The 12,662-nt window shown below is 42.0% G+C and overlaps 1 protein-coding gene across 4 annotated transcripts in view; it reads left to right on the top strand.

Annotated features, from left to right (window-relative positions):
- The first annotated feature begins 567 nt into the window (after positions 1-567).
- vwa7 (von Willebrand factor A domain containing 7) overlaps positions 568-12,662 on the top strand; it is a 13,046-nt gene continuing 951 nt past the window's right edge. The window contains exons 1-18 of one of the 4 annotated variants that reach the window (XM_042063993.1): positions 568-1,288; positions 2,072-2,332; positions 2,689-2,794; positions 3,812-4,062; positions 4,435-4,668; positions 4,914-5,010; positions 5,250-5,378; positions 5,509-5,704; positions 6,219-6,394; positions 7,394-7,506; positions 7,944-8,060; positions 8,202-8,390; positions 8,870-9,002; positions 9,333-9,485; positions 9,732-9,824; positions 10,191-10,471; positions 11,798-11,934; positions 12,386-12,545. In XM_042063993.1, the coding sequence (XP_041919927.1) occupies positions 3,829-4,062; positions 4,435-4,668; positions 4,914-5,010; positions 5,250-5,378; positions 5,509-5,704; positions 6,219-6,394; positions 7,394-7,506; positions 7,944-8,060; positions 8,202-8,390; positions 8,870-9,002; positions 9,333-9,485; positions 9,732-9,824; positions 10,191-10,471; positions 11,798-11,934; positions 12,386-12,545 (2,442 nt within the window). In that variant the 5' untranslated portion in view covers positions 568-1,288; positions 2,072-2,332; positions 2,689-2,794; positions 3,812-3,828. The remainder of the gene's footprint in view (positions 1,289-2,071; positions 2,333-2,688; positions 2,795-3,811; positions 4,063-4,434; positions 4,669-4,913; positions 5,011-5,249; positions 5,379-5,508; positions 5,705-6,218; positions 6,395-7,393; positions 7,507-7,943; positions 8,061-8,201; positions 8,391-8,869; positions 9,003-9,332; positions 9,486-9,731; positions 9,825-10,190; positions 10,472-11,797; positions 11,935-12,385; positions 12,546-12,662) is intronic. The other 3 variants (XM_042063991.1, XM_042063992.1, XM_042063994.1) reach the window with 3 other exon arrangements.

The raw sequence follows: 12,662 nt of genomic DNA on the forward strand, positions 1-12,662 counted from the left end.
GTTGCCTAGTGTTATGTAATACAACAAACTCTATGCTCTATGATGGTCAAGGTATTTCCGATAACAAAATGCTGCTCTCTCATTCAGCACACGCACTGCAGCTAGGGGCTTCCGCCTCTGATAGTAGCCCACCTAGGATTGAGTATGAAGAAGGCTATACTAATAATCTTTATTGATATAATCTATAACAGACACAGCATCATTAAGCTGAAACAGGTCTGTCTAGGGTTAATACACTTCGCATAGTCTAGTTGTGCGAACTGCCCTTGAAAAACGCAGTTATGGGACAGTTAGGCCTTCTGTAGGCTACAATGCAGTAAGCTATAATATTTTCGTGTCCAGAATATTGCAGTAAGGCCTATAGTGCAATGCAGTTTTCCCATGTCCAAAACATATTGCATTTCCTGCATATGAACAGCAAATAGTTCCTCCAAAACTGCAAAAAATAAAAGAAAATGTAAAAAAAAAAAAAATCCTCCTGCAGGCTAATGATGGCTCGCGCAGTAGGTCTGATGGAATTTACCGTATGGAACAGAGTTTATCAGTTCGAACGGTAGAGAATTTGCTTCTTATGCTAACGGCTTATTTCAGGGAAAGTTAAGAGCAGGTAGCATACTTAACGAAACAACGTTCTAACTTTGTTAGACCCTTGTTGAGGTAGCAGCTAGGCTACGTTAATTTATACAGTTGCCAATACAAAGAGAAAGAATAATCCGCTGTAGTCTTGTGCTGCATACCATTCTGATGAGTAGGCCTGGCCTAGCAGTAGGCTAGCTTTCAAACAACTGAACCTGCAGTGCAAGTCGGCAAATTGATGAAGGGTAAAGACTGTGTGGTAGCTACCCAGAGGTGCGTAGAGGACTGTGAATTATAGCCTAGGTTAATCATGATTTTGGCAGATAGCCTGTCCACAACAGTCAACACAGACAAATGTTTCTGTGTTTGTTTGTGGCATGGGGGTTTACTGAAGCAAGTGTCAGTATTTCCAATAGTAGCCTAAAGGTTGGCATTGGCAAGGGTAATGGGTATCTGCCCTACAGCTATATATAGACTTGGCACAATGGTAAACTCAGTCTAGACCAGCAAAAGAGCAGCAGCAAAAGTAGACCAACAAAACAATAGTTGTCTTGCCTATTGACAAGGGATCTCCTTATGCTCAGGTTGGACAGCTAAAGAACTAATAATTAATGTATCAGCCTGTCAACAGCCTATCATGTGATTAAGCCTACCTTCAAGCCAAGTGGTTGAGTTTCTAGAAACATTACTGTTGATGACCTCACACGGCCTGGTAAGCATCCAATCCCATTTCAGCTCTCTAGCATGCATTGTAGCATGCTGCACTATGACTCCTACTAATATTATGATTGGATTTTTGGTTTAAGATTGTTATTAGCAAGTTTGGCCATTTCATTTTTGCCTTCATTTACAATTAATTTCTTTACTAGTGCTTAGTCTTACAGTATGTGCACCCCCCACCCCCACACCTGGATCCTCTTTCATACTACAGTTGCATCACTTGAAATAGTTACACACATAGTCTTCCCTATCGTCCAGTGCTGTGTATTCTATCTGTTCAACCTCTATTGAGACCCTCAAGATTAATGCTTCTGCTCAGGTCAAATTCCTAAGACAAAAGAACACCAAAGTTTCTGTCTTATGTATTGTTCTTTTACACAGGCTATGTTAGTGAAGTGCAGTGCTGAGTCTCTTGTTGGTTAGCAACAGGCTTGCCCTCTATTTTTGCATGGAGTCATGATATAAGAGGACCACTTGGGGGATGGGGAGGGGGAGGGCACGAGGTGTCCAGCATTGTGAGAGCGAGCCCAACGGTTTTTCTTACCCAAAGAAAAGGGAGCTTGAAAGAGGAGTCGGGAGAGTGGGGGCCTTGGCCCAAACATCCCATCCGTAATGTATTCAGGCCTTTTGTGAGCAGCCAATGCACCATGCAATAATGGGGGCAAAGTAGAAGGAGGAGGAGGAGGTGGAAGAGACTGAGAAAATAAGGGGAGAGAGTGGGAGGTTGCGGGGGAAAGGGAAGCCTATGCAAATCCCGTCGAGTCACTCCCCATAGCTTTCTCACAGACAGACAGACAGCGTCAGTGTCCCAGACTCAGGGTGCGCAGTCCGCAAGAAAGGATGCAAAGGATGTGGCGTGCTGAGCGTGTGTCTCGTGGAAGCTGAAGCAGAGCATCAGAGGCTGAGTTGCTTTCCTTCGCAAAAAAAACGATCTGCACAACATGTGGTTTGTGTGTGCGTGCCTGTCAGTCTCACACACACTCACACATAGACTGGACGTGTAGGCTGAAGCGGAGCCTATGTCCAAAGAGGACTGGTAAGATAACAAGGATCTACATGCAGACCACACCCATTTTTTATACTCTGTGTACAGCTATTGTTTATCTTACTACAAAATTCTAAATGCTTAATAGTAAACAGTAGCTTACAATGTATTAAGATAGTCATTATATACTTGTACATTGTCTACATTATAGTTTTATAAGACAAATAAATCCTCTGTACACAGCACAGGGTTTTGCACATAGATACACCATTAAATTGATTTAAAAATGTCACAATTCATACTCTATAGTAATGTTTGTGTTGTAATTCTTAGAATAACAGTGGAATGATAATAATTAATTGATAATAAAGATGTATGCAGTAGTGTAACTGTAACATAACCCACAGCGCTGGCAAATAATGCTGATCACTGGACTAGTCTACTACTGGAACTTGACACATTTAGGACTCGGCATCAACCACCAAGAGTTTAAACAGTATCATAACTCTTTTGGTAAGTACAAACAATTTGATTTGGATTGGAAAAGTTATGATAGGAAACGTGCTGCATTTTTTACCATGAAGTTATTTGTGATATTGATAGGAAATTTAGTTTGTTTCTTTTCATAAAAAGCCATCAGTTAGGATTCAAACTGTACAGAGACATGATCCATGCTGTGTATTATTTCCTCAAAAGTAATTCATTCATCCATTCATTTTTAGTACTTTGTTGTAAATCATTAGTCATACATGCATCTCTCTTCGTAAACTCCCCTGAAGACAAAAGCTTACGCGAACACGTGTGTGCTTGCATGCGTGCGTGAATGTGTGTATGTGTGTGTGTGTGTGTGTGTGTGTACTGTGTGAGAGTGTGTGTACTGTGTGTGTGTGTGTACTGTGTGAGTGTGTGTACTGTGTGTGTGTGTGTGTGTGTACTGTGTATGTGTGTGTGTGTGTGTGTGTGTGTGAGTGTGTGTACTGTGTGTGAGTGTGTGTACTGTGTGTGTGTGTACTGTGTGAGTGTGTGTGTGTGTGTGTGTGTGTACTGTGTGAGTGTGTGTGTACTGTGTGTGTGTGTGTGTGTGTATGTACTTTGTATGTGTTTATTTCTTTGCTTATTCACAACATGCTTCTGGTACAAAAGATAAGCAGAAGAAATGACATTCTACCAAAGGAACAGTTCTTTGACCCCGTCAGTCAGTCTCTCCCTTGTACCACATCCTGTAAACAAGTGTGGTGTCAGACACACAAAGTGTCTGCACTCTTTTATAACAGTTAAGAAACATTATTAACAATGATTTAGTATAGCCTAGTAAGGACACAACACACATGTAATACCCTACTTGTATGAATATTTTATACTTAAGATTTAGGAGAGCACATTGTGTTAGCACTAAATGTATTTTGTATGAAGGGTGGAGAGGGAGCTAATGCCTTAATGGGGACAAATTTGCAGTGAGTTTAACGCAAATATATATATATCACATCCAATACGCTTTATGTGTAGTGTTATCTGTTATGCTTCATACAGTGCACTGACATTGGCAAATGGTGTGGAGAGGTTGGGAGGCCAAACCATGGATTAGGCTGTGTGTCCTGGGCCTGCTGCTCATGGCACTGCCAGGATGCCAGTCCTTTCTGCCCAACTTCTGGTCCCGGGTGCTGACCCTGTCTTGGGACTCCTACACGCACCAGTACATGACTGAGCAGGCCATCCTCAATGTAACCATGGAGACGTTGAAGGGTTTGCCAGGACAACACCACTCAGGCAGCCAGAGACATGTAAGCGACAAGGGCACAGCAAGTCCTAGTTAGGCAAAAGGCTTGATGCCCAAATCGAGAAAAAGTGTTGACATGCATAAAAAAAATGACATCCCATTTCAAATTGCACACCTACAGGATTTAGTTGGTTGTATATATAGTGTGGTACCTAAAATCACAAGGGTCCTGTAATTTTTGTAGAAATGAGAGGAAACAAGTAATTTCACTTATATGCAGAAGAACATAAGCATGAATGTGATACAAAAATGTAAATGTGAGTCTGTCAACAGTTATCCAGTAGAATCTAGATCCATAGACAACACAAAATGTAAGGCAAAGGCAGAGATGTAACAGACATTTAACAACAACTTAACATTCTCATCTGGCTCACAGGAAGGACTGGGCCGAGGGTTCTGGCGAGCCGTCGGGGAGGTGGTCCGGGCCAACGCAGAAATGGACTTCCTCAGTGCCACGCGCTCTGACCCCATCTACCACTTCGACTCGGAGCGTGTGGATGCTGCCACAGAGATGCTGCAGGAGTTCTGGAACCAGAGTGTGCTGCTGGCGAAGGCCCGGGAGTATCAGGGGGCTCGCCACAATCTGGGCCAGCTCTTCCACTCACTGCAGGTAAAGGATGGCTACTAGGCTCCAATGATATCGCACTTTATATCTTACCATAGCATTTTGTACTCATTTTACTATGAATACCACAACATTTTAATATAATGTTAAGATCAGTGGATCTTAAATTAATCCATATTAATATGATGTAAGACTGCGTAATCCCATTGAAACAGTGGTGAACAAGTAGACTCAAATCAGCAAAATATAATGAATTGAGTGTGTTTATCTGTTCATGTAATTGTGTGTAGGATTTCTACAGTCACAGTAATTGGGTAGAAATGGGACAGAAGACAATCTACCAGCATCTGTTAGATCCCAAAACTCCTGCAATACCAACAGCATCAGGTCAGCAACTTCCATGACGGTTACTGAAGCAATAGATAGTTTCGTATTAACCACTTCTCACTGTTAGTATTGTCACTCTGTCTCACTGTCAATCTTTCCATCGCTTAACAGGAAGTGATATCTCTAATACGTGACGTGTATCGCTCTGTCAATGTGAAACCACACAAATAACAGAAACCAATTCTACATTGTAGAATACTCTTAATTAATCTGATTTCCATTCTTCTGTTGTCTTATAGAGGATATTCATACCTGTGAAGAATGCCACTTGCCCACCTGTAAAAATAATATCCTCAAAGTGATGCACAATCCAAAGTTCCCTCTTCTTACTACTGGCTACTTCAGTGACTATCCCATGAAGCCACCAGGTAGTATAGATTAAATATTATACTATGTGTGTACAATACAGTACTATATTACTGTCCTACATTGATTGATCCTAGTTGTGCATCATCTCAGTATGTGAGTTTGTAGTGACTGTGAGGTGTCTCTCTCAAGGCAAGTGTAGCCACGGCGGGATTCTAGACAGCAGTCGTCACCAGGGGGCCCGGGGAGGCATCAACAAGGACAGCACGTCGCCCTTCTTTTCCCCCCACCACTATTTACATGCCGAGGCCGCCAAGCTCGCAACCATGGCGACGCTGATGGTCTTGCGTGATCTTCGGGACATAGTGGAGCCCAAAAGCTTCCTAAGGTCAGGGGTCAGCCCTCTTAAACGTTTTGTTTGGACTCAGACTATACTTTAATCTCCTGAGAATTCAGACTGTTAAATTGAACCAGACATTACAGAATTATGTTGAATGCAGTAGAATGAAATTGATTTAGTTGAACTAACTGAAGTAACTGTTGAAATGTATAAATTGATCTTGCCTGAACTGAAGTAGCTGTTGAAATTGATCAATTGATTAGGTCTGAACTGAAATAGCTGTTGAGATTGATAGACTGATCTGATCTTGCCTGAACTGTGGTAACGGTTGAAATTGATAAACTGATCTTGCCTGAACTAAGTTTGCTGTTGAAATTGATAGACTGATTTTGCCTCAACTGAAGTAGCTGTTGAAATTAAGAAATGAATCTTGCCTAAACAACTGAAGTAGCTGTTGAAATTGATAAACTGATCTTGCCTGAACTGACGTAGCTGTTGAAATTGATAATCCGATCTTGCCTGAACTGATGTAGCTGTTGAAATTGCATTCGTGTGACTGCAGACTGTTCAGCGTGAGGCAGCCACCAGCTCTGGTGTTTGTGATTGACACCACTGGCAGCATGTTTGAGGAGATCTCCGCCGCCTGCTTGCGTGCATACTCTATCATCCAGGCCCGAGCACGTGATGGTGGCCATGCCCAGCCAGGCACCTTCCTGTTGGTGCCATTCCATGACCCGGGTATGTGCGACGTCTTCAGTTCCACAGGGTTGCTGACAATGTTCAGGGCCTTGTTTAAACCAATATCTTAGTTGTGTAAGTGAGAATGTAGTATTGACATATAATGGGGATCTTTCTAATAAAGTCACTAGTAGTTCATCAGTCCATAAAATCAGTTAGTGAGTAATTGAATAAGTGAAACGACACATAATGTACTGTATTATCAACCATGTGTGATATATTCACTACGAATGAGATGTACCTTGCCTTAACTTACCCCTGAAAACATACCAAAACCAATTAATTTAAATTAAGAGGCCCTTAATTTGTAAAACGGGCCCTTAACTTTACCTTAAAATGCCATTTTAAGGTGTAAGTGTGAAACCCCTTAATCTTACATTTTAGGTGTCAAGTCAGGGGTTCCCTTTATTTGTTGTGATTAAGGGGGTAATTAAGGACAATTAAAATTTTATTTATATTTTAAGGTGTTAATTCAGGGATTCCTAGATTAAGGGGGTAAATTAAGGAGAAATCAAAGAAGGGGTAAATTCAGTAGGCTTTTCTCCTTAATCGACCTTAATCTATGCACATTTCTACTTAAAACCGACTTAATTATAGAAGGGTTTTAAGGTCAAAAGTAAGGAATTTATAAGGGGTGAAATTAAGGGGTTTTGTTTTGTAGTGATTACTGTACTTTATTTGTATTATCTGTGTGTCTGGTTGTTTACTGAATGTTGTCTGGATGTCTAACTGTGGCCTGTCACGGGACTACAGATGTAAAGGTAACACTTGTACAATGCATCAAATGACAAAAAGTATGTTTAAAATGGCTCATGGTCCCTCCAAAATAAAATGAATAAACAAGTCAATTAAACAAGTCAATTTTTTTGCATAGATCTCTCTTGGAAGAGCCTTCAGCTCAAAGAAACATGTACAGACTGCTTGTACAGACTGCATTTCCTGGTGTTGCATGATGGCTGTGACAAATGTTATGATGAAATCATGGTCATTGTGTCCCAGGAGTGGGCCCTGTGTATGAGACCGATGACCCGGCCCAGTTTCTGCGCTACCTAGAGGACCTCACTGCACTGGGCGGAGGTGACGAGCCCGAGATGTGTTTCACAGCCATCCAGGTAAACCCTGGAGACCCTGGTATATCAGTGATTACCCCAAATGTAGTGTCATTTACATTTACACATTTTAATACATGCAGGAGCACTGATGTAGTTCATGAGGAGGGGAGATATTACCATCACTGAGCTTGAGTTTCATAATATGTGTTTGTTTAATATGTTTGCTGACTGCGTAACCACTGAATGAATTACTCCAGAGGGTGCGACCTCAGAAGTAACCATCTGTATTATTTCTTCACTATGATCATGGTGACTTTTAGATTGTGAGTGAAGACCTAAGAATATGAGTAGAGGTGTGAGATATTATATTCTAAATACAACATGGGTTTGTTTAGTTTGCATGTTTTACTCCTGATTTTTGCCAGTTGTTACACTCTGTGTGTGTGTGTGTGTGTGTGTGTGTGTGTGTGTGTGTGTGTGCGTATGTGTTTTTTCAGTTGGCACTAACAAACAGTCCACCCTTGTCTGAAATCTTTGTCTTCACTGATGCCTCTGCCAAGGACCGGCACCTTTACAACTCTGTGAAGGCTTTGACACTGGAGAAACAGAGCAAGGTAACATAATCCATAGTCAAATGAAATACTTAGTGGTCAAAGTCTAAGATGATGATATCACTACATAAATATTTACAATGCCACACTCTCCTTATTAAGCCACCTGCAGATGCAAACAAGCCATTTTATTGTTGCTGCCAGGTGACATTCCTGTTGACAGAGGACACCAAAAGAGGCATGAGGAGGAGAAGGGAAACTCTCTCTCCTGACCGCTTCTCTCTCTATACCTCTCTGGCCTCAGTGTCTGGTGGCCTGACCATCTTCACCTCTAATAAAGACATTGAGAAGGTCTCTGCCATCGTTCAGGATACCATAGCCACAGCCAGCAAGGTATGATGCAAGTCTTGAGCTGAGACGTGTAGTGGGACCATCCAGTGAAGGGCATGCTGCAGATGAGGGTTCCACCTTGTGGCTATTTATTGCCATTGCATGTTTTCAAAAGTGTCAAAGTTTATTACAGGAATCACCCAGTATATATATGTATGTATATATATTTATATATATATATGTTTGTGTGTGTGTGTGTGTGTGTGTGTGTGTGTGAATAATTGTGTGTGGGGATAAGTCACGAGAAGTTTGCTATTTACAACAGCAGAGTAAAATATAAATATATCGCAACTCTAGAGGGAGCTCTACAGTCGCCAAAAGTACCTAAACCTATATAATGTACCTTTAAGCAGCAATCCATTATATTATCCTGTCCTCCAACACATAGTGTGTAGTCACAGAATAGCAGGAGAAGTCATTAGACATGGGAGAGAGAGAGAGATTAGTCTGGGACTGATGTTGCCTTGCGCGTCTGTGTGCAGGTGACTCTGCTGCATGCTGAAAGCCACGTGGACTCGGATTGTTCCCATGCTTTCCAGGTGGACAGGAGCACGAGCAACGTCACGCTACACCTGGCTGGTGCTATAACGGACTGCACTCTCATCAGCCCTAATGGTGACATATATATATATATACACACACACGCACACACTCCACAGCCCTAATGGTGACACATACAAACACACATTGAACTAAAAGTATTTCTCTCTTACTGTGTCATCCACACACACACGCACACGCACACGCACACGCACACACACACACACACACACACACAGCTTGCACAGATTCACACATGTAGAAATCACACAATCTTAGCAGATCCCACATCACGCAGGATGATAAATGTCACTGAGACAACACAAGAGTGAGGCCTGTGAGGATGCCCGACTGTGGACACCACTGTGATCTCTCCGGCTGTGTCTCTCTGTCTCTGCCCCGCAGGTCACACGCAGCCCCTGCTGGGGCCCCCCGGCCCACTGGCGGAGCTCCAGCGTCTGCAGGGCCTGTACCGGGTCACACTGTGGCCCCCCATCCAGCAGGGCCAGTGGCACATCACAGCCAAGGCTCGAGGAAATGTCACTTTCAGCGTCATCGGTAAATTCACCCTGAAGGCGTTGGCATCATTTTATGTGCTGCATGATTCAATTATGTTATGTATTACTTTAAAATGGTTAATGGAATGGTTTTAATCCTGTTGAGTTAAACTATTTGTATATATTCAGTGAATAAAAGCTGAACATCAGCTGTTTTTTTGCATTTATAATATTCATATGGAGATATGTGCACACATACTTTATTATTTTAGGTTTTATTTATTATTTCATATTTACTGTCTCCTAGGTGACAGCAGCTTGGACTTCCTCTATTACCTTGCCACAGAGGCAAATGAAACCCATCCTGGACTGTCTCGAGTGGAAGGCAGCCCAATAGCCGGTTTGTTTACAGTCTGGATACACTTATCCCACAGTGCTCAGTTTCAGAATGAAGAGGAACACATTTAGTCAACACTGTGCTTGTACTACCTACCTCACTGGCCTCATACAATGCTGTAAAAGTACTGAACAGTAACCCCTAAAAGTATTGAACGGTAACCTCTAAAAGTACTGAACAGTAACCCCTAAAAGTACTGAACAGTAACCCCTAAAAGTACTGAACGGTAACCTCTAAAATGAGTGGTGGTTTGATAGTTCATGAAGATATAGGAGAGAAGAGCAAGTTAATTATTTCTAAACTCAAAAGGTGATGATGATCAATATCTCTTTGGTTCACCTGTTTCCTGGCCAACCGTGTCCCCTCCAGGTTTACCGGTGTTCCTTGTGCTGGCCGTAACGGGCCTGTCCCCGGCTCAGAGGACCTCCTTCAGTCACGTGACGCTGATGGGAGCTGGCGGCAAGGGCCTGCAGAACGTTACGCTGAACTCCACGTCGTCCCTGTGGACGTCGGAGCAGGAGCTGGTGGGCAGGATAGAGGCAGTGCCGCACACCCCCTTCTGTGTGCACCTGTTTGGCAGAGACGGTCACGGCAACACGGTGGAGAGGGTCTCCTCAGAGATGATCCAGCCCACTCATGTGCAGATACAGGTACACCAGCCAGTCAGAAGAACATGTTGCATCACACTGAATATCAATAAATAGCATTGAACTTAGCTTAGCTTAGCAACGCATTTTTTTCAGCTTTCCATTTTTAGGGCCGTGAAATTCCTTGGGAACAATCCATTTACTTGCAAATATCACTTGCTAAGAATACTGTATTACTGGATTTAATACAGCACAGGTGCATCTCTAAAAAAGTTTATTTCAAAAAGTGAAACTTTCACATAATCTAGATTCATTACACATAAAGTGACATATTTTGTTTTCATCTTGATTATACTAATCTTGATGATTACGGTTTACAAAAATCCAGAATCTCAAAATATTAGAATAAAGAATTTATGATACAGAAATAGGGAAGTAACGATTACCAGTATAATGGTAAACCGCGATAAAAATGTTGACGATAATAATTACTTGTTCATGATTATCACTGTTGATTACCGCGGTGTGAAAACCGTGTCTTTAATCCTTCCCAGCTTCATCCCAGCCTGCTTTTGACATACAGTAGGCCTGGTACAATGGAACAAAACTGGTACCCTACTGATTCTGTTGTCTAATTGATGGTTTTAACTACGATTCGGATTAGGCTACACCTGACCTGAAGGCGTAACTTTTTCACCGCAAAATGTGCACTGTATCATGTAGCCACTCTGCGTCTTTTTATGTTCGCGTCCACATTAAATCCATTCCACTCACGTTATCAGGAGAATACAGTAGCCTAAGGTTTTATTTTGAACGCTTACTTTGGTCTCACTCATTGCATCCAAATAACAGAAATAGCAAATCCAAGTTATAAGCTATAAGCACATAGCCAATTAAACATGAAGAAAAAAGTGAACGGGACACTTTTTGAAACTATTTCAGCTTGTGTAGGCCTATCAGTGCTTTCTGAACATATTGAACACACTTTTAGCATATTGATCACACTTTTAAATATTGATCACACTTTTAAATACCGTGATAATACCGAAAACCATGATCATTTTGGTCACTATAACCGTGAGGTTAAATATTCATACCGTTACATCCCTATACAGAAATGTGGACCTGAGATGAGCTCTAATCAGCAAATTAAGTAAATAAACACCGGTAATACTTTCCCAAACCTTTAATCTCTTAGTCTGTGCAGGGCAATGGACTTTTCCTTGATGTTGTTTGAGATGCATCTGTATTCATTTTCATATTAGGATGTCCTAATATCTGTATATCTTCAGATTTTTATTTTTTTTGGGTAAACTAGACTATTTCAATTTGTCTTACCATCATAGCATTTCAGTGCAAGGTAAATGTCCACTCTGTTGTCTCTCCCAGGTTCTGTCCTCCTCTCACCTGGTTCCTGGCCACAACACCAGCGTGGCATTTGAGGTGTGGAACCATGGCCCTGCCCGCAGTTTCTCCTTGTCTGCTATGGATGACCATGGCTACCTCTCACCCACAGGACCCTACAGGTGACAATACCTAGGCGATGGGGTGGGAGATAGGATCTATGGCAGAAGCGGTTCATTTCAAACATTTCAGTGGTTGCATACAATTTCATGGAAGCAAATTCATATTATACAGGTCGTATATGTTATGAAATGTAACACCTGAAGGTTGTGAATATAATTCTAGGCTGCTACCATTGTAACCCTTAGGTTTCTCCAGGGGGGCTGTCCATGTAGTTAGTTCAATGTAACCTGTTTGTGGACGCAGATTGGATTTGATCCGAAAATCCGTATCAAAACTGATTCGGACTAGTGTGGACTTATGTCACCTTGGACAAGAGCAAAAGCTAATGACTAATAATCCAATATCCCACTCTTTATCACTGATACAACAACCACATAACTTCAGTGAAGGTCTGTGAATTCTGGTGTAATCTTGAATCGTGAACTCATTTTATGGTCCACTGGTCAACAGCTTCCACATCAGTGAGAGGAGCTCCTTTAGCAGGGAGGTGGTGCTGAAAACCCCCAGGAAAGCTGCAGCAGGAGAGGCCATCACCTTGACCCTAATGGTCCGCGCACGGGACTCTGCAGACTCCAACTACGCAGTGGTCCACCTGACTGTTATCCCACAGGTGAGTGTCACAGCAGGTCAAAAATACTGATTACTGCAAATAAATGGCTTTGATTCATTTACATCTATGTGTGTAAGGTGGTCTTCCTTTGTCATCATCTCCTGTTTGTTTTTTGGC

The sequence above is a fragment of the Alosa sapidissima genome, chromosome 15 (genome assembly GCF_018492685.1).
Source record: "Alosa sapidissima isolate fAloSap1 chromosome 15, fAloSap1.pri, whole genome shotgun sequence".
Lineage (NCBI taxonomy): Eukaryota > Metazoa > Chordata > Actinopteri > Clupeiformes > Clupeidae > Alosa > Alosa sapidissima.